At 45.3% G+C, this 26159-nt stretch overlaps 2 protein-coding genes across 2 annotated transcripts in view; one reads left to right on the top strand and one right to left on the bottom strand.

Annotated features, from left to right (window-relative positions):
• Positions 1 to 604: 604 nt before the first annotated feature.
• Positions 605 to 26159, bottom strand: part of recql4 (RecQ helicase-like 4) — a 49718-nt gene continuing 24163 nt past the window's right edge. Inside the window, exons 8-20 of the mRNA XM_085987357.1 lie at positions 25563 to 25646; positions 21557 to 21745; positions 19251 to 19433; positions 18806 to 19010; positions 17504 to 17781; positions 11867 to 12004; positions 7983 to 8160; positions 7582 to 7711; positions 6063 to 6238; positions 4602 to 4788; positions 4000 to 4159; positions 3201 to 3309; positions 605 to 2157 (exon numbers count right to left, since the gene is read on the bottom strand). Of these exons, the coding sequence (XP_085843483.1) occupies positions 2036 to 2157; positions 3201 to 3309; positions 4000 to 4159; positions 4602 to 4788; positions 6063 to 6238; positions 7582 to 7711; positions 7983 to 8160; positions 11867 to 12004; positions 17504 to 17781; positions 18806 to 19010; positions 19251 to 19433; positions 21557 to 21745; positions 25563 to 25646 (2139 nt within the window). The 3' untranslated portion in view covers positions 605 to 2035. The remainder of the gene's footprint in view (positions 2158 to 3200; positions 3310 to 3999; positions 4160 to 4601; positions 4789 to 6062; positions 6239 to 7581; positions 7712 to 7982; positions 8161 to 11866; positions 12005 to 17503; positions 17782 to 18805; positions 19011 to 19250; positions 19434 to 21556; positions 21746 to 25562; positions 25647 to 26159) is intronic.
• Positions 12851 to 14269, top strand: LOC147116909 (acyl-coenzyme A thioesterase MBLAC2-like). Its single transcript, XM_085987358.1, has one exon. It carries the CDS (start codon positions 13153 to 13155, stop codon positions 13975 to 13977), a length of 825 nt encoding a protein of 274 aa, XP_085843484.1. The 5' UTR covers positions 12851 to 13152; the 3' UTR covers positions 13978 to 14269.

Raw genomic sequence — 26159 nt, 5'->3', positions numbered from 1 at the left:
GAAGAAGAGCAGGAGAGTTCTCCTCGGTGTCCTGGCCAACTTTATCCCTCAATCAACATCACTAAAACAGATTACCTGGTCATTATTTCATTGTTGTTTGTGGGAGCTTGCTGTGTGCAAATTGGCTGCTGCGTTTTCCTACATTACAACAGTGACTACACTTTAGAAGTACTTGTATGGCTGTAAAGCGCTTTGGGATATGCTGAGTCCGTGAAAGGCACTATATAAATGCAAGTTCTTTCTGTGCCAATTTAGCTGAACTCATCTGAAGTGGTGGTATTCGTGTTACAAATGGCACCAGTCCAAGTAAAACTGTCCAAAGCACGGGCAACACACAGGAAACTCCGCAATAATAACCTAGTCACACCACATCCTACCCTGTCTCCCACACCACCTCCCTTGGAGCTTTCAGTAATACAGGTTTACGCTACTGACCTTACTCTGTACGGGATGGTTCCCAGGGTAGCTTGAAATGGTGGAACAGCTATCCTAGTGATCCAAAAGGTTTAGTGCATTGCAGTCCACCCCCCATTTTGAATATTGCTTTGATATACACAGTGCTGATGTAGTGTAAGAACAATAAAAGGATGCAAGATGCGCGTAATCAATCTTTCTCATAGCAAAATTTATTTGGAAAAATAATACCTATACAAAAGTACAAAAGAGTTACTTTTTGGCGTTTAGTTCCCCAGTGGCACAAAAGTTCAACAAAAATAATTTCTAATTTAAGGCACAAATGTGTATGAGACACAAGACAGTGCGCAGGCACAGCGTAAAACTACGAGCTGTGAACACTGTGGCACCTCGGGAATATTGTTCTTGGTACAGGAAGCACCATTCAATAAACACGGGCTCACAGGCCTCTGTGCAGCCATTACTGTAGTGAGGACGGCAGCAGTGAAGGCTGTTTCGATGGAGGTAACTGAATTAATAACCACACTTGGAAGACACGATTGCTGAATCACTCTTGGCTCTCACTGACCTTCATTAATTTACTCTCATAAATCACATTGTGCTCAGAAGGGGTATTAAAATTACCTGCATGTCCCCACTAAAAACATTGTTGTTTGCAACTCTGTTTTAAAGACTTTTAATTGCCAGATGGGCTTAGATTTATAAAAAAGGGGAAAATTAAAAAGCTGAAAACCCAAAATAATAAATAGAAAGTTCCAGAGAGACACAGCATGACCATCAACAACTATAAAGAGAAAAGACAGATGAATGTTTAGGGTGTAGACCCTTCAGGGCAGCACTTTTGACAAAGGGCCCAGCCCAGGTGAATTAGCCGACCCTTCTTCACAGATGTTGATGATCTTACTGTGTTTCAGTATCTTGTTTTTATTATTCTAGATTTGTTTAGTGGCTTCTGCACAGCACAAACTAGTGACAAGAAATAGTTACCAAAACAGCTCACCTGTGACGACAGTTACGACGAGTGCTTTATTATTCATTAATGTTTTGTCAAAGGTCACGATCCCTTGCTTGAGGGTCCTGCTACACAAGACATGTGACATGATTTGGGTGCCCGCCCACCTGTGAGCTCCTGATTTGAATCGTACCACTGTGGGCACTGTTTCCTCAGAGGAAGCCAGGCACTTCTGTACCGGACCAAAGTTTAATGTGCAAGTTCTATTTCAAGAGGCTCCGTCCTCTTGTTACACGGAAGCTGGGATAGCCCTGCTTCCTAATGACAATCCCTTGCCTTTCTTTGGGCTGGAAGGCAAGAAGAGAACAGGGAACAGTCCTGAAATCCAGGCGAGTCAATATCCCACACCCAAGCAGGCGCTGAATGACACCTGGAGCATCAAAGTCGAGAGTCACGAGTGAACCCATAGTGCCAAAGCCATGTTGTACATCGATGCAATGCTAATGGATTGTTGCCTCCAAAAATAGGTGTTGAATCCCTCATTTCTGGACCACAGAATTTGCGGAATATTTAGAAGTAACTACAACACTGACGGTACCACTAACGGTGTCAGGTGACGCACAGTCCATCCCAGGAATCCTGCTGCCAAAGCAAGTCTCACTCACTGCTTTACTTCATTCTGATAATTTCCTCCGTCGCAATCTGTATTATTTTGTTGAAGTCAAACTTGAGATACTTTCGCCAGAATCTTCGGTCCCGTCCATAAACTTGAGCTGGATAGCACGGGCTTTCTAGGTGAGGAGAAGGTCAGGAAAGTGTTATTCTATTAATAGAAAATATTCAACAGCTGTTTGGTTTCCATGTTCCTACCCGACAATGAACCAAACTTCAGCTTTTAATGAACCATTTGAATTGAAAGCACCACCTGGGATTCTACACACACTCCATCTATGAGAACAAGGCATGTGTGAGGGAGAGGGCAATAATGGAATGATGTGGTGTGGACACACACGCACACCTCAATCCCAGGTCTGTACTAAGGTAACTGATTACAGCCTGAGCAGATAGATGCAATACAAAGGGTGCCTTTTCTAGACACAAAAGGCATCAAGGGGTATGGGGAGAGAGTGGGAATATGGTATTGAGATAGAGGGTCAGCTATGATCATATTGAATGGCGGAGCAGGCTCGAAGGGCCTACTCCTGCTCCTATTTTTCTATGCCTTGTGGTTATGGTACTGGACCAGCAACCCAGAGGTCCCACAATCACAAGGTGTGAAAACGAATGAATTAAAGCTGGTAGTTTGTGGGCTAGTGCCAAAAAATGACCATGAAAGCTGCCAGAGTGCGATTAAAAACCCAACTGGTTCACTATTTTCCTTCAGGGAAGGGACGCCGCTGTCGTAACCCGGTCTGGCCCACGTGTGACTCCAGTCCCACACTTTGCGATTTGACTTTTATGCCATCGGGGCAACCAGGGATAGCAAATGAAAACAAAATTAGCCAGGGTTCCCACGCCTGATCACATTCCAGTAACCCTGTTGGAAGAGTGTGTGTCTGTCAGTCAGGAGAGGACGAGTTTGGGCTCACGCACTCACTGGATGACACCCTCTCAAAGCTCACACGTGAATAATAGGCAGTTGGATGAGCTACCAGAGGCAAACTGGTATATGAGGAACCATAATCCAGGAAGGAGAAAAGGAAAGGGAGAAGAGAAAATTGGCAAGAAAAAAAGTGACATTACAAATTCACTCCTATTTCACGAGGCCTCAAAGCTAAACGATGGAAACAAATTTTTTAAAGTTTTTAAAGACATGAATAAGTAAGTGCCTCACCGATCCCATGAAATATTCTTGCGATTGCTCTGCCTGAGAATTTTTCGTCAAGGCGAATAGACAAGAACTGGCGGATGTCAGCTTGGATGTGATTCTCCCAGTCTTTGAACTGAAACAAAGAGACACCATTGGGTGAAGTCTTTCAACACCTTCCATCCCTCCCGAGATGTATTTTTAAAGGCTGCATACAGTGACACCACAAGTCCCGGCCAGAATGGAGATGATTGAGTAATTCCCCCGTCAATCAGGACTGGAGACCGCACTGCTGTCAGTGACTGGGATTGATTTTACACACATGTAACTAAGCTCCACTCACTGCATTTTCCTGCTTTTATCGGGAGATCGCTGCAAGTTCGGTTTGCTGTAGTTCGGGGTAGGGAGTCTGTTTAAATAAGACGCTGTTTGCTGTGAGTCCTGCTATAAGTTCCGCCCCACCTCCAACCAATTGCCCGATACAACTGATAATCTGTTTCATTTCCTGCTTTTTTCTCAGTTCTGACGAAGGGTTTCGACCTGAAACGTTAACTCTTGTTTCTCTCTCCAAGGATGTTGCCCTGGCCCGCTGAGTTTTTCCAGCGTTTTCTGTTGCTATTGCCCGATACAACACTCACTGCGAATTTAAATGCTGCTCATTGTCAACATCGTCACCACAAGGTTCTTAAATTGTCACATTCCTTTTAGTTTCAAAGTGACTGGACCTCGGCTTCTAACAGAAATACACTGTTCACCCAGCTCATTATAACACACCCACTGCCTGCTTCCCAAGCAGCGCCTATAAAGGCCACGAGTTCACACAAACCTTCACTTTGTTCAGGTCGTCCTCCTCTTGCTCTGGGTAATTCATGCTTTGATCCTGGTCGTTCTTCTGGTCAAAATAGTCCTTCAGCAGCTGCTTTAAGCACGAGCTCTTTTCCACATCAACAGCGTCTGCACAGATGCTGCAGTTCTTAAAGGCCACACTGGAAGATGGAGAGAGCGAGAGAGAGAGACAAACGGACAGACAGAGCCAGTCATTAATTAAACCACTTCACAGAATGCCATACTTTTATCATCAACTCATGGACCCACTCCAACTCTACTAAATAGAATTACTGGTATGCAAGTCAGTGAGGAGCCAGGTTAACACCCAATTAACTTACTGCAGGATAATGGCCATCTGCTTCAGTGCTCATTGTTACTACTGATTGCCACCCAATTGCTTGATGACCTCATTTAACGCAGGTCAGCCATTTGCACAACTCCGTCATTACTGTAGAATGACACCAACCTACTGGACTACCTCGATTTACTGTAAAATGCCATTCGCCCAAGTGACTAGTGCAACCTTCTCCCCCTCACTGCAAGATGGTGCTCACCTACTTGACTACCGTAACCTGCCTTTTACAGGAGGATGATGCCCACCTGTGAAATGACTTGAAGGAAGCTTTGAGGCGGTTTAGTGCAGTCCTCTCGTGGGCCAAGACTCGCTGGTGCAGGAATTCGCAGACTGCGTCTAGTTCCTGGTGGCGGAGATCGCCATACGATCGAAAGTGGAAGGACAGGTTACTGAATTCCACCAGCACTCCACTCTTCCCTGTGCCCTGAAATCCTACCAAATCACAGAAAGAGTAAAAATACAAGATAACTGAGTCAATACAACAAGAAACCCAAGTTGGAGCCATGCAAGGCTGACTGAGCGGGATCCCGACAAAGCGAGCTTTTGCCAAGGGAAGGTAGAAAGCAAGTTTGGCTGGAGCAGGAGTTGGTGGCTGTGTTGTAAGTGCACTGTAGTAATCACATTGTGTGAGGTCTTTGAAATGAAGATCAGCTGAAAAATGAATGCACTGGAATGTACAATCGGAACGGCGAAGAGAACGGAGTGAATTCCTGAGTGAATCATTAGTTGGGATTCTTGTAGTCAGATAATAAGGTCACAAGAGGCTTCTTGAGCAGCAAGAGGTTGACGGAGCGAGTTTTGCCGAGAGAAAGTAACCAAGTGACTTTGGCCAGGACAGAGTGGGGGCCTGATGTTGTACGACCAGGCAGGCAAGTGAAAATGTGCTCTAATTAATTAAGTCTAGAGTAGCATAGAAATAGCAGGATAAGGAGCTGGGCGAGTGAAGTGTGGAGCACTCACATTGTGGTATGTGCTGGATCTGCAAAGTAACCGGAGTACATTTCACAAAGTGGCAGAAAGTTGCGTTGCTCAAGTGGAGGGCCGGCCGGCTACATTCGGCAACATACCTGGAGGAATGGTTTCCAGCGGACATATTCCAGAAGGTGCAACCCAAACAATGAGATAAATGGTGATGCAGAGGAAAATAAATCAGTGACCACCCACAGGAGGAGGAGGAATAACCAGTACAGCAAAACCTTATGGGACTGGGATTGTCCAAAATGTACACAATTCTATGTCTATGAAGAAGGCAAGGAAGACGGCATAAGCAAGGCCAATCAAGAAAATACCATGGCACTATGAAGCAAATATTTACTTCACGGCAAAAGGCGAAACACTAGCCATGGGAACAGGAGAGTGATAGCGGTGGGGAATTCTAGAATTGCTGAATAGACAGCTTTTGCAGCCATGACTGGGAGTCCCAAATGGTATGGTGCCTCCCAGCTCCCAGGACTTAATGGAAAAAAATTGTCAAAGGGAGGGAAAACAGACAGAAATGGTTCATGTAGGAACCAACGACATAGGAAAGATCAGAATAGAAGTCAGCAAAGAGATTTTGAGGAGATTACTCCTCAAAATCTCTCTGCCGACTTCCATTCTGATTCTAGACCGAATACACGACGTAGAGGGTAGAAGTCTGAGGATTATCCCAGATTCCCTACATGAGATTCTCAGCTTGACCAAGCTCAACTTCCCTTGACGCTCACCTTGCTTGGACTGAGTCATTGTCCACTGTAGTTGCCTTAGTTCTCGTTTGACTGGGAGCAGCTCCCATCCCATTGAATCTGCGAGTTCCACCACGTCAAACTCTACTGAACTGGAATGGGTGTGATCCACACCGGACAAGCGCTCCTTGGCGAGGGCCACGGCCACAGGAGGGCACCTTCAAACAAAGGAAAGATGGAGATTAAACACCTTCAGCCTCCTAGGATATCAAAGACACTTTGAGCCTCCTAGGATATCAAAGTTTCAATATGCAGTTACTTGACAAATTACAAAAAAGACTTGCCTAACCTTATGGGGCTGAAATTCCTATGGATTGAAAGGGTGTAAAGCGGGTAGGTCACCCCAAGGGGGCGGGGCTGGGGGAAAGGCAAGAATTTGCGGTGGGACCCTGGATCTGCCTAGCTTCCGTGCCATTTAGGCTCTGTCCCAAACTGTGATTGGCAGAGGGTAAACAAGATTTCCGCCTGTTCTTCTTTTGTCTAGACAGAGTGTGTAGGGTGTTCCTGGGCTACCTCGGGAATTCCACCCATTACAACCTTGTTAGAACCTGCAGAAGCCATGCCTTTTAAAAGCTGGCTCCAAAAGGTTGAGGGAGGAGCAGTAATTGATCCCCGGGAGACTGAATACCCAATTGTGGCCATAAGATGCGTCTTTGGGATGTAACTACATTTGTTTGAAAATGTCCCCATTGGCCTGTAAATGGCCACTGGCTCCCCTAGTCAGAGCTGCAGGATGACATTACGATTCTCAGGGCTTCTACAGGGAAGGTGCTGCTGTAGGCGAGGGACCCCAGCCCCTGGGATTTGAGATGGGGGTCAATGTCATCTGCTGCAGATAGTCAGGAGTCACACTTATGGCAGTGGAGCGGGGACCCTGGAAACTTGGGGCCTATTATCACAAAAATAGTTACTCCAGCTTCAACTAAAGGAAACGAGTCTGAGAATGGCGCAGAATTCACTCTTTGGTATAGATGAGGTGTCAGTCGATGGAATGGGGAGGAGCTGCAAGAGGCCACAATGGACCAGGTGCAGCAAGAAAGCAGTGAAGTAAACCTTGGACACCTTGGGACGTTTTACTACTTAAAGGCTCTATATAAATGCCAGTTGTTGTTGAAAACAGTTATGAATTGAAGTGAAAAAGATATTTTGTCCCCCACCAACACAAGTTGGGTATGGACTAGAGCACAGTAAAACTTCCTCTGCACGGCTCCACTCATGACATGGCACGTTGCTTTATATACTTCGCTGCCTCACAAAGTAACAATTTCCAGCCTTAACATGTTTGTGGCGATCGAATTTTAACCAGTCATGTTCATCACAACCTACCATCTGTGCGACTCTGAAACAAAATGCTCACCTTTTATTGTGAGGTACTCTCACGTGTTCCTTTTTCAACGGACGACACTCAACTCTGCAGTGAAAGCCTTTCTGCTAATGGTTACACCACAGAGGCCTTTACCATCAACCACAGTGACCCAACTACAGTGGGCACAACATTTACCTTCTAGCCGTGGTTCTTAGCTGCATGGGTCCGCTGTAACATGTGAGGCGACAGGTTGAAAAGGTTGGGTGCATCAACTCCACCCAGTGCTGAGGGTGCAGCTCCAGGTAACAGAGCAAAGTCTCAATTCCTGCAAGTAAAAAGTGTGCAGGAGTGTTAGAACCAGCCGTACAGAACCGACATCCCGTCAAACACCACTTTCCCCTTGTTACCTGGTCAGCACCACAAGAGCACGGGCATTACAAAGGTTAGATCACCAGTGAAAAATACTGCTCACAATCAGCACTTTTTTGTTAAGTTCAGTTTCCTTTCATATTAAATATAAAACAATTGAACGTTTTTAAGCACAGATATCCGACCCCAGGAAAGTTGGCACTGGGACAATAAGCACGGCCGCTTACCTTCCTCTCGGATATCCAACATTTCTACGGTTGTCTGAATTGGCATTGCCCTCTCGTGCCTGTGGCAGATCCTCGGAGAACTCCCGTCGAATTCTTCGAGGGGCTGAGCCTCCTCAGGGGACGTTTCCTCAGACGGATCAGGGATCTCCATCATCTCATCATCCGCTATAGCCCCACACTGTCAGTGGGAGAAAATAATCAGAACTCTTACCTTCTGCCACTGTTGGCATTTACAGTATAAATTGAATGGGCTAAAACAGCGTACAATTCTGGGAAATCAGGACACAAGACCCTCACCCTCAGCTTCCAAATTGTCTCTCTACTACAACCTTTATTTGGTCTCTATTTTATTGATTCCACTATGGTCTTAAATTGCATTACTGGCAGGGCTGGAACCGATGTCCTAGGGGGTTTGTTTGCTAGTGCTGTGGGGGAGGGTTTAAACTAAAATGGAAGGGGGTTGGGAACCTGAGCAGGGAGACAGAGGAAAGGGAAACAAGGATAAAAGCAAAAGATAGGAAGGAGAAAAACAAAAGTGGCAGTCAGAGAAATCAACGGTTTAAATCAAACATGGCCACAGTAAATAATAATTCTAATAGGTCTAAGAGCGTTAAAAAAACAAGCCTGAAGGCTTTGTGTCTTAATGCGAGGAGCATTTGTAATAAGGTGGATGAATTGGCTGCGCAAATAGAGGTAAACGAATATGATTTGGTTGAGATTACGGAAACGTGGCTCAAGGATGGCCAAGACTGGGAACTCAACATCCAGGGGTATTTGATATTCAGGAAAGATAGGCAAAAAGGAAAGGGAGGTGGGGTAGCATTACTGGTTAAAGAAGGGATTAACACAATTGTAATGAAGGATATTAGCTCTGATGATGTGGAATCTGTATGGGTAGAATTGAGAAATACGAAGGGGAAAAAAACATTAGTGGAAGTGGTATATAGACCTCCTAACAGTAAGGCGGAGGTTGGGGGTGGCATTAAAAGGGAAATTAAAGAAGCGTGCAATAAAGCCACAGCAGTCATCATGGGTGACTTTAATCTACATATAGATTGGGCTAACCAAATTGGTAACAATACTGTGGAGGAGGAATTCCTGGAGTGTTTACGGGATGGTTTCCTGGACCAATATGTCGAGGAACCAACCAGAGATCAGGCCATCTTAGACTGGGTATTATGTAACGAGAAAGGATTAATTAGCAATCTTGTTGTACGAGGCCTCTTGGGTCGGAGCGATCATAATATGATCGAATTCTTCATTAAGATGGAGAATGAAGTAGTTGACTCAGAAACAAGGGTCCTCAATTTAAATAAAGGAAACTACGATGGTCTGAGGAGCGAGTTGGGTAGGATTGATTGGGGAATGGCACTCAAAGGGGTGACGGTGGATAGGCAATGGCAAACATTCAAAGACCGAATGGATGAACTACAGAAGTTGTTCATCCCAGTTTGGCACAAAAATAAAACAAAAAAGGTGACTCAACCGTGGGTAACAAGGGAAATTAGGGATAGCATAAGATCCAAGGAGAGGACATACAAATTGGCCAGAAAAAGCAATAATCCAGAGGATTGGGAGCAGTTCAGGATTCAACAAAGGAGGACAAAGGGATTAATTAAGAAAGGGAAAATAGAATGAGAGTAAGCTTTCAGGGAACATAAAAACTGACTGTAAAAGCTTTTATAGATATGTGAAGAGAAAAAGATTGGTGAAGTCAAGCGTAGGTCCCTTGCAGTCAGAATCAGGGGAATTTATAGTGGGGAACAAAGAAATGGCAGACCAACTAAATACATATTTTGGTTCTGTCTTCACAAAGGAGGACACAAATAACCTCCCAGAGACGCCGGGGAACATAGGGTCTGATGAAAGGGAGGAACTGAAAGAAATCAGTATTTGTAGGGAAATGGTGTTCGGAAAATTGATGAGACTGAAGGCCGATAAATCCCCAGGGCCTGATAATCTACATCCCAGGGTACTTAAGGAAGTGGCCCTAGAAATAGTAGATGTATTGCTGGTCATCTTCCAGAACTCAATAGACTCTGGAACAGTACCCATGGATTGGAGGGTAGCTAATGTTACCCCACTATTCAAAAAAGGTGGCAGAGAAAAAGCGGGGAATTATAGACCGGTAAGCCTGACATCGGTAGTGGGGAAAATGCTAGAGTCGATTATAAAAGATGTAATAGCAGAGCACTTGGAAAGCAGTGACCGGATCGGAGAAAGTCAACATGGATTTACAAAAGGTAAATCATGCTTGACTAATCTACTGGAACTTTTTGAGGATGTAACTGGTAAAATAGATAAGGGAGAACCAGTGGATGTGGTGTATTTGGACTTTCAGAAGGCTTTCGATAAGGTCCCGCATAAGAGATTAGCGTGCAAAATTAAGGCACATGGGATTGGGGGCAAGGTATTGACTTGGATAGGGAACTGGTTGGCGGACAGAAAGCAAAGAGTTGGAATAAACGGGTCATTTTCCGAGTGGCAGGCAGTGACTAGTGGGGTACCGCAAGGATCGGTCCTAGGACCCCAGCTGTTCACAATATATATTAATGATCTGGACGAGGGAATTGGATGTAATATCTCCAAATTTGCAGACCACACACAGCCGGGTGGGAAGGTATGCTGTGAGGAGGATGTCATGAAACTCCAGTACAATTTGGACAGGTTAGGTGATTGGGCAGAAACATGGCAAATGCACTATAATGTGGATAAATGTAAGGTTATCCACTTTGGTGGCAAATACAGGAAGGCACATTAGTATTTGAATGGCAATAGATTGGGAGAAGGGGAAGTGCAAAGAGACCTGGGTGTTCTTGTGCACCAGTCGCTGAAGGTAAGCATGCAGGTGCAGCAGGCGGTTAAGAAGGCAAATGGCATGTTGGCCTTCGTAGCAAGTGGGTTCGAGTACAGGAACAAGGATGTCTTGCTACAGTTGTACAGGGCCTTGGTGAGACCGCACCTTGAGTATCGTGTGCAGTTTTGGTCGCCTTATCTGAGGAAGGACGTTCTTGCCATGGAAGGAGTGCAGCGAAGATTCACCAGGCTGATACCTGGGATGGCAGGAATGACGTATGAGGAGAGATTGTGTCGATTGGGCTTATACTCACTGGAGTTTAGAAGATTGAGAGGGGATCTCATCGAAACCTATAAAATTCTGTCAGGCTTGGACAGACTAGATGCTGGAAGGATGTTCCCGATGGTCGGGGAGTCCAGAACCAGGGGTCATAGTCTAAGGATAAGGGGTAGGACATTTAGGACTGAAATGAGGAGGAATTTCTTCACCCAGAGAGTGGTGAACCTGTGGAATTCTCTGCCACAGAGGGCGGTGGAGGCCAGTTCATTAAATATATTCAAGAAAGAGTTGGATATATTTCTTAAGGCTAAAGGGATCAAGGGATATGGGGAGAAGGCAGGGACAGGGTACTGAATTTGAATGATCAGCCATGATCTCACTGAATGGCGGAGCAGGCTCGAAGGGCCGAATGGCCGACTCCTGCTCCTATCTTCTATGTTTCTATTTTTGGAACTGTTATTGATGTCATAAAAGTGGCATCCATAAACTGCAATTGTGAGCTGCTCCATCATTAACCAAGTCATTTTGGTCACTTGGTTGATTCTTGAGGTTCAATGATGCTTAAAATAAAAAACTGATTTTAACCAATCTTCAACGGTCTTTTTGGGCTCTAATCTTTCCCCCAATATTTCATAAAAATAAAAACTGATAAACACCCAAAACACCCCAGGTTTTTAAATTGGATATAAAAACTTAACTATGACTTAGTGTTGCACTGGACAATACATCAAAGCCAGCTAGTATTGCTAACGATTAAAATGAACAGGAAAAATCACCTATTTTTGGAAAAGCAAGTTTTGTGACTTACACTGATGATTTCCTGCTGTTTCTGATGAATTTCACAGCACTTGCAGGGCGGGAATACTTTCTGTACCAGTTTCTTGACGGTGTAATAATCCACGGTGTCGGAATAGATGTGACGTCGTAGCTCATTCATATCTCCGCCCTGAGCAGAAAAAAACCCCAGAACCAAACAGATAACGAAGGATGCTAGTTAAAACTTAAATTGCGAAAAAGACGTGTGTGTGCAGGATGAGAATGCCCAAATATTTTAGAATGTTATACATCTAAACCATTATGTAAACATTTTACTCAAATACACAAACACACGTGGTTAGGGTTGCCAACTCTGGTTGGACGTACTCCTAGACGTTTCACCATGCCACTTCCCGCCTCTAGCCAATGTTCCCGCTAATGTTTTTGGGTGCGCAGTCCCCTTTAACGGGCTGTGCAGCCCATTCAAATATCCACACATGCGTGGTTTTCCACTGTAAAGCCACTGAGCGGCCTGCGCGGGACCTCCAGACTGCAGCGCGGCCGCGGAGCTTAATGGGATCATTGCCTCCAAACGCCCCACCCTCACACTTCCGCCATCGGTCGCCTGAAACGTCCACCCTGGCAGCTTACCGCCCTCCCCCAAGAATTGGAAGGCAAGCAGACTCTTTTAACCAGCACCTAAATTAACCGGAAATCTCTCAACCGGCAAAATTCAGGAGTAGGTTCAAGTAAGTTTTACCTTATATTAGTGGCCGTGTAACCGGGGTTCCTGTACCTGTTGCCGTGCAACAGGGACTCCTGGATCTGTGGCCGTGTAACTGGGGTTCCTGCACCTGTGGCCGTGTACGGGGCTCTCGTACCTTAGTAAGTATACCTCTCTGTAATCCGGACTTTTTGATCAATCGGCAGCACGCCGGTCCCATCGGTGCCGGATAAAAAAAGTTTCCTGCTGTGGAGAGAGAAACTGAGTTGACGTTTCAGGCCCTTCGTCAGTTCTGAAGCATCATCGACCTGAAATGTTAACTCGGTTTCTCTCTCCACAGATGCTGCCTGGCCTGTTGAGTATTTCCAGCATTTTCTGTTTTTATTTCAGATTTCCAGCATCCGCGGTATTTTGCTTTTGTTTTTTCTTTAATTACCCAATTGGATGATTCTTGACTTTTTAATAATTAAAAGTATTCAAAGAAAATACACTTTTAAAAAAAACCTCTGATTGTTCTCCTGGGTTGCTGGCAGCAGTGCCCTGGAGATTAGCGTTGAATTGGTGCAGGGTAATCCGGGAGGGTTGGGAAGCCAGTGTCCTGTGCGGAGGCCGGGATGGGGTCGGACCAGGACTGGTTCTGGCGGCAGGAGGTGGCGGACGGGCTGTACCTGATCCGAGAGCGCTTCTTCGAGTCGGGGAACCGCGCCAACATGTGGCTGCTGCAGGGCTCGCACCGGGACCTGGTGGTGGACGCCGGCCTGGGCCTGCGCAGCCTGCCCGCCTACCTGCGGGAGTCGGGCCTGGCCGGCTCCAGGCCGCTGCTGGCCGTCGCCACCCACGTCCACTTCGACCACTCGGGCGGCCTGCACCACTTCGACCGGGTGGCCGTGCACCGGGCCGAGGCGGGCGCCTTGTCGCGGGGAGACAACTTCGAGGCGGTGACCTGGCTGAGCGACGGCGAGATCAGCCGGCGGCCCGAGCCGGGCTGGAGGGCCGGCGGCTACAGGGTGCGGGCCGTGCAGCCGGCCCAGATACTGGACGACGGGGACATCATCAGCCTGGGAGACCGGCAGCTCGCCGTGCTCCACATGCCCGGCCACTCCAGAGGCAGCATCTGCCTCCACGACCGGCAGCACGGCCTCCTCTTCAGCGGCGATGTGGCGTACGAGGGAGCCATGATCGACTGGCTCCCTTACAGCAGCATCAGTGACTACAGCCAGAGCTGCAGAGAGCTCATGGGCCTGGTGGACAGCGGCCTCGTCCGCAAAGTGCTGCCCGGTCATTTTAACACCTTCGGCGCTGAAAGACTTCACAGTCTGGCCGCTCAGTACATCGCCAATGCCGGGCTGTGCCACAAAGTGTCAACCAGCGCTGTAAGATGCATCGCAAACCTCGCCCTTCGGGGGAAGAATTTTGGCAGAAGTAGTGTGGATCAGTAAGATGGGCGCTGCAACATTTAACACGGTTTTAAGCTTACAGGTTTCTTGATTGGATGTGATAAGGAAGGACTATTTGTAAATCAAATGGTGCTCGGTTCTCGGCGAGTTAAAGCTAATACTTGGGGAAGACAAGCTTTGTAACCATCTGTGCTTCAGTAGGAGTATAATGTCATGAAACAAAAATTCCACAGAACTATTTGGTAAAGTACATTGTGATTATACTGTCGTTTTTGCAATCGTACTTGTGATTATATTGTCGTTAGAAAACAGAAAATAAACTCGATTCACATGAGCATTTTATTTATTAAAGATAGAAAACATTCATGCTGTAGATCAATTTTATATTTTAAGATTGGCTGCCCAGAAAATTAGATTACCATAATAACCATTATTTCAATGCCTTACTTTATTTTTTCTCTGGGCTTTAAGTTTAGAATATTAAGTTGATGTAACATTTAGTTCTCTGCTAGGAGCTCAATATAAGTGTGCTGTACTTGCTTTTGCAGATACGTGGACATAATTACATTTAAGCGGTCTCTTTTTGTAATTAACGTTTCTTTCTACTCTCTTCCCCACTCTCTCACCATGTAAAGGCATTGATTTCCCCGTGTGTAATGGGCTGGCGATAATTGGATCAGGGCAATCGGGCATAATTCAATCCCTATTTTAAAGTCATGCATTTGGTCTTTTTTTACTTCCATCATAAATCCTATGTCCACACGTAATGGAAGCTGCCTATGTATTCTTGTCAAACTGTAATTACACACTCCCACTAGTGCCAGCATAAGAAGCTTTCATAGGCAGTTTCCATTATAACATATAACATAAGTGCACATAGACACGAGATTTTTAATATATATTAATAGATATATTGACAGATATAAAAGTCATGTCATCTAAACCCTTTGATTAAACCCTAGCCTCATTAAGTCTAGTTTGCCAGTTACCCTTAGGGTTCTAGTGTGCTTCAGGTTAAGACAGGGTGCTCAACTGTGATGCCCCCACTGTGAAATAGTTTGCCAACATTTGCTGGATAAGGTCACACATGAAGCACAGTCACTTGGGTGAGATTGGAAGGTAGCAAATGTAACCCCACTATTTAAGAAAGGAGGGAGAGAGAAAACGGGGAACTACAGACCAGTTAGCCTGACACCAGTAGCAGGGAAAATGCTAGAATCTATTATTAAGGACGTGGTAACAGGGCACTTAGAAAATAATAATAGGATTGGGCAGAGTCAACACGGATTTATGAAAGGGAAATCGTGTTTGATGAATCTGTTAGAGTTTTTTGAGGTTGTAACTAGCAGAATAGATATGGGGGAACCAGTGGATGTGGTGTATTTGGATTTTCAGAAGGCATTCGATAAGGTGACACACAAGAGGTTATTAAACAAAATTAGGGCTCATAGGATTGGGGGTAATATACTTGCATGGATTGAGGATTGGTTAATGGACAGAAAACTGAGAGTAGGAATAAACGAGTCATTTTCGGGTTGACAGGCTAAAACTAGTGGGGTACCGCAAGGATCAGTGCTTGGGCCTCAGCTATTCACAATCTATATCAATGATTTGGATGAGGGGACCAAATGTAATATATCCAAGTTTGCTGATGATACAAAGCTGGGTGGGAATGTAAGTTGTGAGGAGGATGCAAAGAGGCTTCGAGGGGATATAGACAGGCTAAGTGAGTGGGCAAGAACATGGCAAATGGAATATAATGTGGAGAAATGTGAAGTTATGCACTTTGGTAGGAAAAATAGAAAAACTGAATATTTTTTAAATGGAGAGAGATTGGGAAATGTTGATGTACAACGGGACCTGGGTATCCTTGTACACAAATCACTGAAAGTTAACATGCAGGTACAGCAAGCAATTAGGAAAGCAAATGATATGTTGGCCTTTATTACAAGAGGATTTGAGTATAAGAGTAAATACATCTTACTGCCAATATATAGGGCCCTGGTGAGACCACACCTGGAGTATTGTGGACAGTTTTGGTCTCCTTACCTAAGGATGGATATACTTGCCATAGAGGGAGTGCAACAAAGATTTACCAGACTGATTTCTGGGATGGGGGGACTGTCCTATGAGGAGAGATTGAGTAGACTAGGCCTATATTCTCTAGAGTTTAGAAGAATGAGAGGTGATCTCATTGAAACATATAAAATTCTTACAGGATTTGACAGGGTAGATGCAGGGTGGATGTTTCCCCTGGCTGGGGAGTCTAGAACCAGGGGTCACAGTCTCAGAATAAGGGGTCGGCCATTTAGGACTGATGAGGAGAGATTTATTCACTCAGAGGGTGGTGAATCTTTGGAATTCTCTACCCCAGAGGGCTGTGGAGGCTCAGTCGTTGAGTATATTCAAGACAGAGATCGATAGATTTTTGAATATTAAGGGAATCAAAGGATATGGGGATAGTGCAGAAAGGTGGAGATGAGGTAGAAGGTCAGCCATGATCTTATTGAATGGTGGAGCAGGCTGGAAGGTCCAAATGGCCTACTCCTGCTCCTGTTTCTTATGTTCTTATCTGAGGGCTGGTGGTACCATGCAAGTATAACATTGCATCAATCAACATCTTCAAAAACAGGGAGGGAGAAATTTGGAAAATGTTTTTTAAATTTTAGTTTTTGGACAGAGATGTTTGGCTCCCCTAAGAACTTGCAGGTAGACACCAGCTCGGAGGTTTGATTCCTGCTTGATTTCTGACTTAGTTGATCTCAATTGGGGCAGAAATAGTGGCATTACAATTGGCTCGAGTGTCCAGTGTTCTCGGGGAGGGGGAAGAGAATGAAAAAAAGGTAGCTTTCTTGCTCCCGATCACCTTCATGTTTCACCTGTTGGAAGTGTGCCAGTTTGATTTCAGATAACAGTAGGATCAGACTCTGCGGCAATGTCCTCTACAGTAAAATAGTCTATCCACACCCAGTGTTAAGTTTCACAGGTGAATAGAATCATACAGCACAGGAGACGACCATTTGGCCCATCGTGCCTGTGCCGGCTCTTTGAAAGAACCATCCAGTTCGCCCCACTGCCCTGTTCTTCCCCATAGCTCTGCAATTTTTTTCCTTTTCAAGTATTTATCCAATTCCCTTTTGAAAGTTACTATTGAATCTGCGTCCACCGCCCTTTCAGGCAGTGCATTCCAGATCATAACGACTCGCTGCGTAAAAAAAAAATTCTCAACTCTCCTCTGGTTCTTTTGCTAATTATATTAAATCTATGTGATTGCCAGTGGAAACACTTTCTCCTTATTTACTCTATCAAAACCCTTCACGACTTTGATTCTATTAAATCTCCCCATAACCGTCGCTGCTCTAAGGAGAACAATCCCAGTTTATCTAGTCTCAACACATAACTGAAGTCCCTCATCCCTGGTACCATTCCAGTAAATCCAAATAGTGGCCACTTAGATTACTGCCACCCAAGGGCGCATGCCTCAGCGAGACAGTGATTGCTTTCAGAAGGAGGGAGAGGAGAAGATTTCAGAAAAGAAAGCAAATAATACAAACAGGTTTATCCTCACCTCCGGGTCGAGGAAGAGATGGCAATGGGCTGGCTTCCCATCTCTCCCAGCGCGGCCGATCTCTTGCACGTAGCTCTCAAAGCCCTTTGGCATATTGTAGTGCACGATTCCACGGACATCTGACTTATCCAATCCCATGCCAAACGCTACCGTTGCCACCACAATACGCAGCTGACCACTCATGAAGTTGTTCTGGATTCTCCTTCGCTCACCAGCTGACATCCCAGCATGGTAGCAATCAGCAATCCACTTTAAAGGCCGCCTCACTTTCTTTTTAGCTGTTTTTAAAAAAAAAAAGTTTAAAAGAAAATCGCCTGTATAGAGCCTTCCCTCCCCACCCCCACCCAAGAACAAAAATCATGTGTGTGAACATACTTTTCTAATGTCATCAAAGGCAACTTAAAAAAAAAAACTTTTATTTAAGCCTCCCAATTGTTCGAGTTGTCGAATACACTGCCCAGGATTGGCACTGAGTCACACAGACCAGTTCAATCCCCAGCTGGTACTGGTTTAACTGATCTCCGGAAGAGTGGCAGCACGAGTGCTACAACTGGCCTCAGGACTAAGGAGGGAATGAATATAATTGAGTGACCTTTGCTGCTAAGTACGCAAGTCTGTCGCAAAGGTTAAGTAGAAAGCCCGTCCAGCTGATCCTATTCTTCCCCACTCCCCACCCATTAAAACACTGAACTGCCTCTTCAATGATTCCAGAGACTTTGCTTCCACTACCTTAACCAGCATTCCAGTTATTTGTCACTCTTCTGTGTGTCGCGCTTCCCGACATCAGTGTTGAACTGGGTCTTTTATGAGTTTAAACCTGTGTCTCTTTGTCGTACCATGCAAGTTTAACTTGGAATAGTGCTCCAGATGAATTGATTCCACTTGGTATTTTAAATACCTATGAATGGTCCTCTCGCATTCTTTCCTTTCCAGGCTGACCCTATCCTCATAACTCAGTCCTCTGACACTAGATATCAGCCACGTCTCCTTTCTCTGCCCCACTCATTGCCAACAAATTTCTCGATGGGGTCTTTAAACAGGCGTTGGGGTCCAATGCCTGTTTTAGGTGCCCATCTGAGAAGCCTAAACAAAGGGCCCCACGAATTTAGCAGTGGGACCACACCTGCACAGATTGGGCGCAGGCCATCACACTGCTAAATTGGTATGCTTTGTGTCCATTTTGCACCCAAACATCGGGCACAATGCATTCCAATTTCTATCCCAAAGAAACAACATAATTTCAAAATCTAAGTTTGTGCAGTTTTCCTCGGATCTCGCGCTCCTGCAACATAGGAGCCTTACCCAGGGCTTTCTTTCTTTTTGCTAGGATTTCTTCAGGCATCTCCTCCTCCTTGTTCGGTTGTAATGGTGGCTCCTTCAGCGTTACTCCCTGAAGGCACGTGCGAAGCAGGGCTGCGATGCGGGTCGTCTCCTCTCGCCGGGTGCAGTAGACAATAATGGAATCTAAGGAGGCAAACCGGTCGCCTCGGATCAAAGCTACAAGGGCCTAGGGCGAGAACACAGTTAAAGAATTTACCGAAAGCCAGTACACTGGTATAAAACACAACCCGAAGAGGTGACATGCTGAAAAATTGGTCGCTTTCGGAGGAAAGTATCAGTTGTATGTCCTCCTGCCTATAGGACCAGCTTTTATTTTAGAATGGGGCTGTTGTACTCGAACCACCAGATTACGAGTTGTTCTCTTCCCTCCTACAGTGTGCTATTAACAGCCAGTACAGGCCTTTACCTGGTCTCGGTCTCTGTCTGTAGACACACTGAGGAACAAATTGGCTGGCACATCCGCAGAACGTACAGCTATCCCTTCTACCTCCTGGATCCCGAGGTGATGTGCGATGTTCTGGGCTGTTGCTAGTGTGGCAGTGGCCGTCAATCCCAGCAGGCACTTCACTCCCAAACGTTCCTTCAGGACCTGCAGATCAGACACAAAATACATGTGCCGAGGAACAAAAATATTAAAAAGCTAAAAATTGCTTTCTAGTGTTACCGATGTACATAATTTAAAGTGAATGTTAATCCACTGGTTAAAGACCAGTCATAACCGAGAAAAGAGAGTTTTAATTAGCCTGCTGCCTAACTGACAACAGCAGGCAATAGTCTTCAGTGAGTGACTTTAACACACATCTTTATTTTTTTTCCTCATTCCCTGAAGGTGCTAACTTATGATTGGGTTCAGTTCCATTGGCACTGGCTATCCTATGATACCTCACCCAAGTGTCCATTATTTTTTGTCTCTCCAGATACTGAGGGGTCAATTTTAACTCTTTCTCTCCCCCCAACCCCATCTCCCTCTTGAGCCTGTTCCGCCATTTCATTAGATCATGGCTGATTTGTATCTTAACTCCATTTATCCGCCTTGGCTCCATATCCCTTAACACCCTTACCGAACAAAGATCTATCGTTCTCAGTCTTAAAACTTTCAATTGACCCAGAACCCACAGCCTTTTGGGGGAAGAGAGTTCCAGATATCCACTACACTTTGTGTGAAGAAGTGCTTCCTGATTTCACTCCTGAACGGCCGAGCACTAATCTTAAGATTATGGCCCCTTGTTCTGGGTTCCCCCACCGGAGGAAATGGTTTCTCTTTATCTACCCTATCAAGTCCCTTTATCACATTAAAGACCTCGATCGGATCACCCCCTCAATCTTCCAAACTCAAGGGTATACAAGCCATGTTTAATCCAACCTGTCCTCATAATTTCACCCTTTAATCCCTGGTATAATTCTAGTGAATATGCTGTATCCTATCCAAGGTTGATGTATCTTTCCTGAGGTTCGGTACCCAAAACTGAACACAGTACGCCAGATGGGGTCTAACCAAGGCTTTATATAATTGAAGTATTTCTGTATTCCAAAACCTTTTCAGATAAAGGACAACATTCTGTTAGGTTTTATGATTAATAATTTATTTAGGAAAGTGTGTTGTCTGTTCAGAAAAATCATAGGTTCATAATGACCCAGAAATTCGGGTCGGGGGCTTCCCGCGGGTGCAAGCCTCCGACCTGCACTTACTTAGCGCGCCGGCCGTTAAGCTGTGGGCCCGCGTGGGATTCCGATCCTGGGCCTCCTCCAACTGCCGGCGTGCAGTGCTTACGTATCCCAGGGGCGCAGTTAGTTCGAAGCGTCCCCTGGGATCACGTGGGCCATGAAGAGCTAATTGTAGCAGGGAATGCCCATTCATAAATTTGACAGGAAGAGCTGTCAAAATTATAAATACAATTCAGCCCCAAAACATAACTCAAACTTCAAATAAATTTTAAAAAATCACATTTTTAAAATAACTATAAATTACATAAAATAACTATTTTAAACAATAATTTACATTTTTGAAAAAATTAATTACAGTTTCTAACGGGGTTAAAAATAAACTTACCTTTCTTTAAAGTATTTAAAAATAATAAACCTGTGAAAAAAATGTTTTAATTTTACTTAATTCACCACTTAACTTGTTAAAAGCAGGCCTTGCGACTGCTTTTTACAAGCGTAGCTCCTGGAGACTTACCCTCCCGGAGAAACCTGCAAAATAAACATAAGTTCCAGGCGCACGCGCTGCCTCTCCGGCGCACGCGTTCGACCTGTGAACCTCTTCCTTTAAGGGAACGAAGTTCCGGTTTCCCGCACATGCGCAGTGCATGCACGGAACCAGCACCTTCGTTGGGCCTACGCGTGAGTACCCAGCGCGCACTCACCCGTGAGGACCCGAATTTCTGGGCCATTAGGTCTGTGTCATGTTGGCTCATCGCAGCCAGGGGCAGCACTGAGGAGCCTACAACTGGCAGCAGGTGGTGGGAATCGTCCAGGGTTTCCACTGCTTATTGCCAGCCAGTGAGTCCTTCTGGGAAATGCGTTAGGGCGGAAACTGGGCAAGGCCAACATTGTCCCACTTGAAGAATGGGCAAAGGTCATACACTCCCAGCAAGCATTTTCAGGAGGAGGGCAGAAATAGAAATCTGAACATAAAGTGGTTAGATGCCTAATTTGAATTCAGATGGTTTCCCTTCTGATCATAGCTGCAGTGAGCTGCTCCTCCCTTACCTTGCACAGACGGAGGTAGCACGGTCTGAAGTTGTGCGACCATTCCGAGACGCAGTGCGCCTCATCGATACAAGCGAAAGCCACCGGGGGAAGCTCGTGTGCAGGCGGGAGACAGCTCGATCCGGCCCGGCCACCACCAACGAGCGCTTCTGGGGAGAGCAGCAGAACATGCACCTTCCCCTCTTTCACCTGTGGACTCAAAGGTGAACACATGAATTGGAGGAAATCTGAAATGACGTCCTATTAAATTCAAAACAAAAGTTTCTTACTGCCATCCGGTTTGTTTTAATTCACCTGCTGGGAGTGCATTCTGTGTTCATCAAGGTGAAAGAATTCAGCACGATGGCACCCAGTGCCAGCGCTGAGCATTCTCAGGTAAGGTAAAGCCTCCTCTGCTCGGCAGCAACTTGGTCATTCACCTCAACATCACACCCCTCTTCCTACCAACCATCCAGGTGCTGTCGAAGAAGCCTTGTGAAGTTGCTGCAGTGCATCCTGTGGAGAGTGCACACCACAGTCACGGTGCTCCGGTGGTGGAGGAAGTAGATGTTTAAGGTGGTGGATGGGGTACTGATCAAGTGGACTTATTTGTCCTGGATGGTGCCGAGTTTCTTGAGTGTTGTTGCAGCTGCACCCATCCAGGCAAGTGGAGAGTATTCCATCTCCACAGTACTCCAGACTTGTGCCATGTAGGTGGTGCAAAGGCTTTGGGGAGTCAGGAGGTGAGCCACTCACCGCAGAACACCCAGCCTCTGACCTACTCTTGTAGCCACAGCTGGTCCAGCTGAGTTTCTGGTAAATGGTGACCCCCCATGATGTTGAAGGTTGGGGATTATAGACACTGGTAATGCCACTGAATGTTATGGAGAGGTCATTAGACTATCTCTTGTTGGAGATGGTCACTGCCTGGCACTTGTGTGGCGCAAATGTTACTTGCCACTTATTAGCACAAGCCAATGGTCCAGGTCTTGCTGCATGCAGGCATGGACTACTTCATTACTGGGACAGAGAGAAGAAGGTGCCAAGCAGTGGCCAGCCACATAACCTGGAGCAAAGGGCTGAGAAATAAGACGACAAGAATCACCACGGCAACTCTCCATCTGATCTGTCCCACATAAGAACGTAAGAAGTAGGAGCAGGAGTAGGCCATACGGCCCCTCGGGCCTGCTCCGCCATTCAATAGGATCATGGCTGATCCGAACCTAGACTCACGTCCACTTCCCTGCCCGCTCCCCGTAACCCCTAATTCCCTTATCAGCTAGGAAACTATCTCTGTTTTAAATTTATTTAATGTCGCAGCTTCCACAGCTCTCTGAGGTAGCAAATGCCATAGATTTATTACCCTCTGAGTGAAGAAGTTTCTCCTCATCTCAGTTTTGAAACGGCAGCCCCTTATTCTAAGATTATGCCCCCTAGTTCTAGTCTCACCCATCAGTGGAAACATCCTCCCCGCATCCACCGGATCAAGCCCCCTCACAATCTTATATGTTTCGATAAGATCGCCTCTCATTCTTCTGAATTCCAATGAGTAGAGGCCCAACCTACTCAACCTTTCCTCATAAATCAACCCCCTCATCTCCGGAATCAACCAAGTGAACCTTCTCTGAACTGCCTCGAGAGCAAGTATATCTTTTCTTAAATATGGAAACCAAAACTGTACGCAGTATTCCAGGTGTGGCCTCACCAGTACCCTGTATAACTGAAGCAAGACTTCCCTGCTTTTATACTCCATCCCCCTTGCAATAAAAGCCAAGATTCCATTGGCCTTCCTGATCAGCTGCTGTACCTGCATACTAACCTTCTGTGTTTCATGCACCAGGACCCCCAGATCCCTTTGTACTGTAGCACTTTGCAGTTTCTTTCCATTTAGATAATAACTTGCTCTTTGATTTTTTCTGCCAAAGTGCATAACCTCACACTTTCCAACATTATATTCCATCTGCCAAATTTCTGCCCACTCACTTAGCCTGTCTATGTCCTTTTGCAGGTTTTTTATGTCCTCCTCACTCACTGCTTTCCCTCCCATCTTTGTATCGTCAGAAAACTTGGATACGTTGCACTTGGTCCCCTCCTCCAAATCGTTAATATAGATTGTAAAGAGTTGGGGTCCCAGCACTGACCCCTGCGGAACACCACTAGTTACTGATTGCCAACCCGAGAATGAACCATTTATCCCAACTCTCTGCCTTCTGTTAGATAGCCAATCTTCCACCCATGCCAGTATATTACCCCCAATCCCGTGATTTTTTATCTTGCGCAGTAATCTTGTGTGGCACCTTGTCAAATGCCTTTTGGAAGTCCAAATACACCACATCCACTGGTTCCCCTTTATCCACCCTGTTTGTTACATCCTCAAAGAATGCGAGCAAATTTTTCAAACATGACTTCCCCTTCATAAAACCATGCTGACTCTGTCCGATTAAATGATGCTTATCCAAATGTCCTGTTACTGCTTCCTTAATAATGGACTCCAACATTTTACCAACCACAGATGTTAGGCTAACTGGTCTATAGTTTCCAGCCTTTTGTCTATCTCCCTTTTTAAATAAGGGCGTTACATTAGCAGTTTTCCAATCTGCTGGGACCTTTCCTGAATCCAGGGAGTTTTGAAAAATTACCAATGCATCCGCAATCCCTACCGCTACTTCTCTCAAGACCCTAGGATATAAGCCATCAGGTCCAGGGGATTTATCCGCCTTAAGTCCCATTATCTTACCGAGTACCATCTCCTTAGTGATTTTAATCGTGTTTAGCTCCTCCCCCCCATAGCCCCCTGTTTGTCCAGTGTTGGGATATTTTTAGTGTCCTCTACTGTAAAGACGGATACAAAATATTTGTTCAGCGTATTTGCCATCTCCATGTTCCCCACTACTAATTTCCCGGTCTCGTCCTCTAAGGGACCAACATTCACTTTAGCCACCCTTTTTCTTTTTATATAACTGTAGAAACTCTTGCTATCTGTTTTTATATTTTTGCTAGTTTACTTTCATAATCTATCTTCCCTTTCTTAATTAATCTGATCTCCAAGAAGATACCTTAACACAGCGAGGTCAGCAACTATGCTTATGGAGAGTAACGAGGATACACCCACACAGGTTTAGGAAAAGTGTTTCTTTGCTAAGGCAGGGAGTTAACCTTTTCTCACCTCCCAACCTCCCCACACCCCCCCCCGCCAACCCCCATATTTACTGTAAATCAGGAAATTCCAAAAGGGAAAACTAACATATTTGTGACAGAAGTAAAAGTTTTCACTGCCCAAAGGAATGAGGCAGCAAAATATAAAAGAATTAGAAGTATTTGGATTGGTTCTGAGAAGTGATCATTTGTACAGAGAGCATGCACGGGGTCGTTTGAAATTACCTAGCTGTACTAGGGACTCAAACCTCCTCCTTAGCATATTCCAACACCAGGTATTTTTTTGAATCAGCATATTTTCTAACAAATGCTTTTGGAGTGCTGATAATATTGCTCTTCAGAATGCCTCAGCGACAGTATTCAGAAGGATTGCAATGGAGTCACCACTTGCCTCTATGCTGATGACAGCATTGCCACCGATCTAAATGTTTTCAGTTGTAAATGGCACTGGTTGGTGGCATCGGTACCAAAAAAATGAACATTTTCTCTGGATTGTAATGTAAAACTGACATCCACATATACAACAGAGTGACTGAAATAATAGGGATTCTTTCCATGCAAGATGCTGAAGTATACCATTAAATAAAATCACTCGCGCACTGCCTGAAAGGGCGGTGGGAGCAGATTCAATCGTAACTTTCAAAAGGGAATTGGGTAATTACTTGAAGGGGAAAATTTACCAGGCTATGGGGAAAGAGCAGGGGAGTGAAACTAATTGGATAGGTTTCAAAGAGCTGGCACAGGCGCGATGGGCCGAATGGCCTCCTGTCTTGTATGATTCTATAAGCACGTGCAAGAACAGCTGCGATGAGATCAGCTTGTCATCCTCCACATTCAATGACCACAATTATCCACTGAATCTCCATCTGACCTTTGCAATAGCTGCTTCTCTCTGTGTCCTCGTCATACTGGAGTGGATACAAACAGCCTTTAGATTGGAAGGGAGCCCGGACACCTGGAGAAAAGGTACAAAATAAATACACTAAGTAAGGTGGTTTCACACCAATAATCTGACAGAGCACAAACAACTCTTACAATGTACACTGTGGTTCCTTCCTAGAGAAATATAAAATACCCTCATATCTGATACACAGTAAAGAAAACATGAATGTGCATTTATATAGCATTTTCATGGCCTCAGGACATCTTAAAGTGCATCACAGCCAACTAAGTACTTTTGAGGTGCAGTCTCTGCTGTAATGTAGGAAACGCGGCAGCCAATTTGTGCACAGCAAGATCCCACAAACAGTAATGAGATAAATGACCAGATTTTCCAGTTCTGACGAAAGGTCTGAAACATTAACTCTGTTTCTCTCTCCACAGATGCTGCTTGATCTGTTGAGTATTTATATTTCAGATGTCCAGCATCCACAGTATTTTGCCTTTGTATCCATTTAGTGATGTTGGTTGAGGGATAAATGATGACAGTAACACTACCTCATGCAGAATGCACATAGCTTAGATCTGT

Source organism: Somniosus microcephalus, chromosome 5 (assembly GCF_052327205.1).
Source record: "Somniosus microcephalus isolate GS21.2 chromosome 5, FLI_Smic_1.0, whole genome shotgun sequence".
NCBI classification, from domain to species: domain Eukaryota; kingdom Metazoa; phylum Chordata; class Chondrichthyes; order Squaliformes; family Somniosidae; genus Somniosus; species Somniosus microcephalus.
This window is presented reverse-complemented; position numbering and strand designations above follow the sequence as displayed.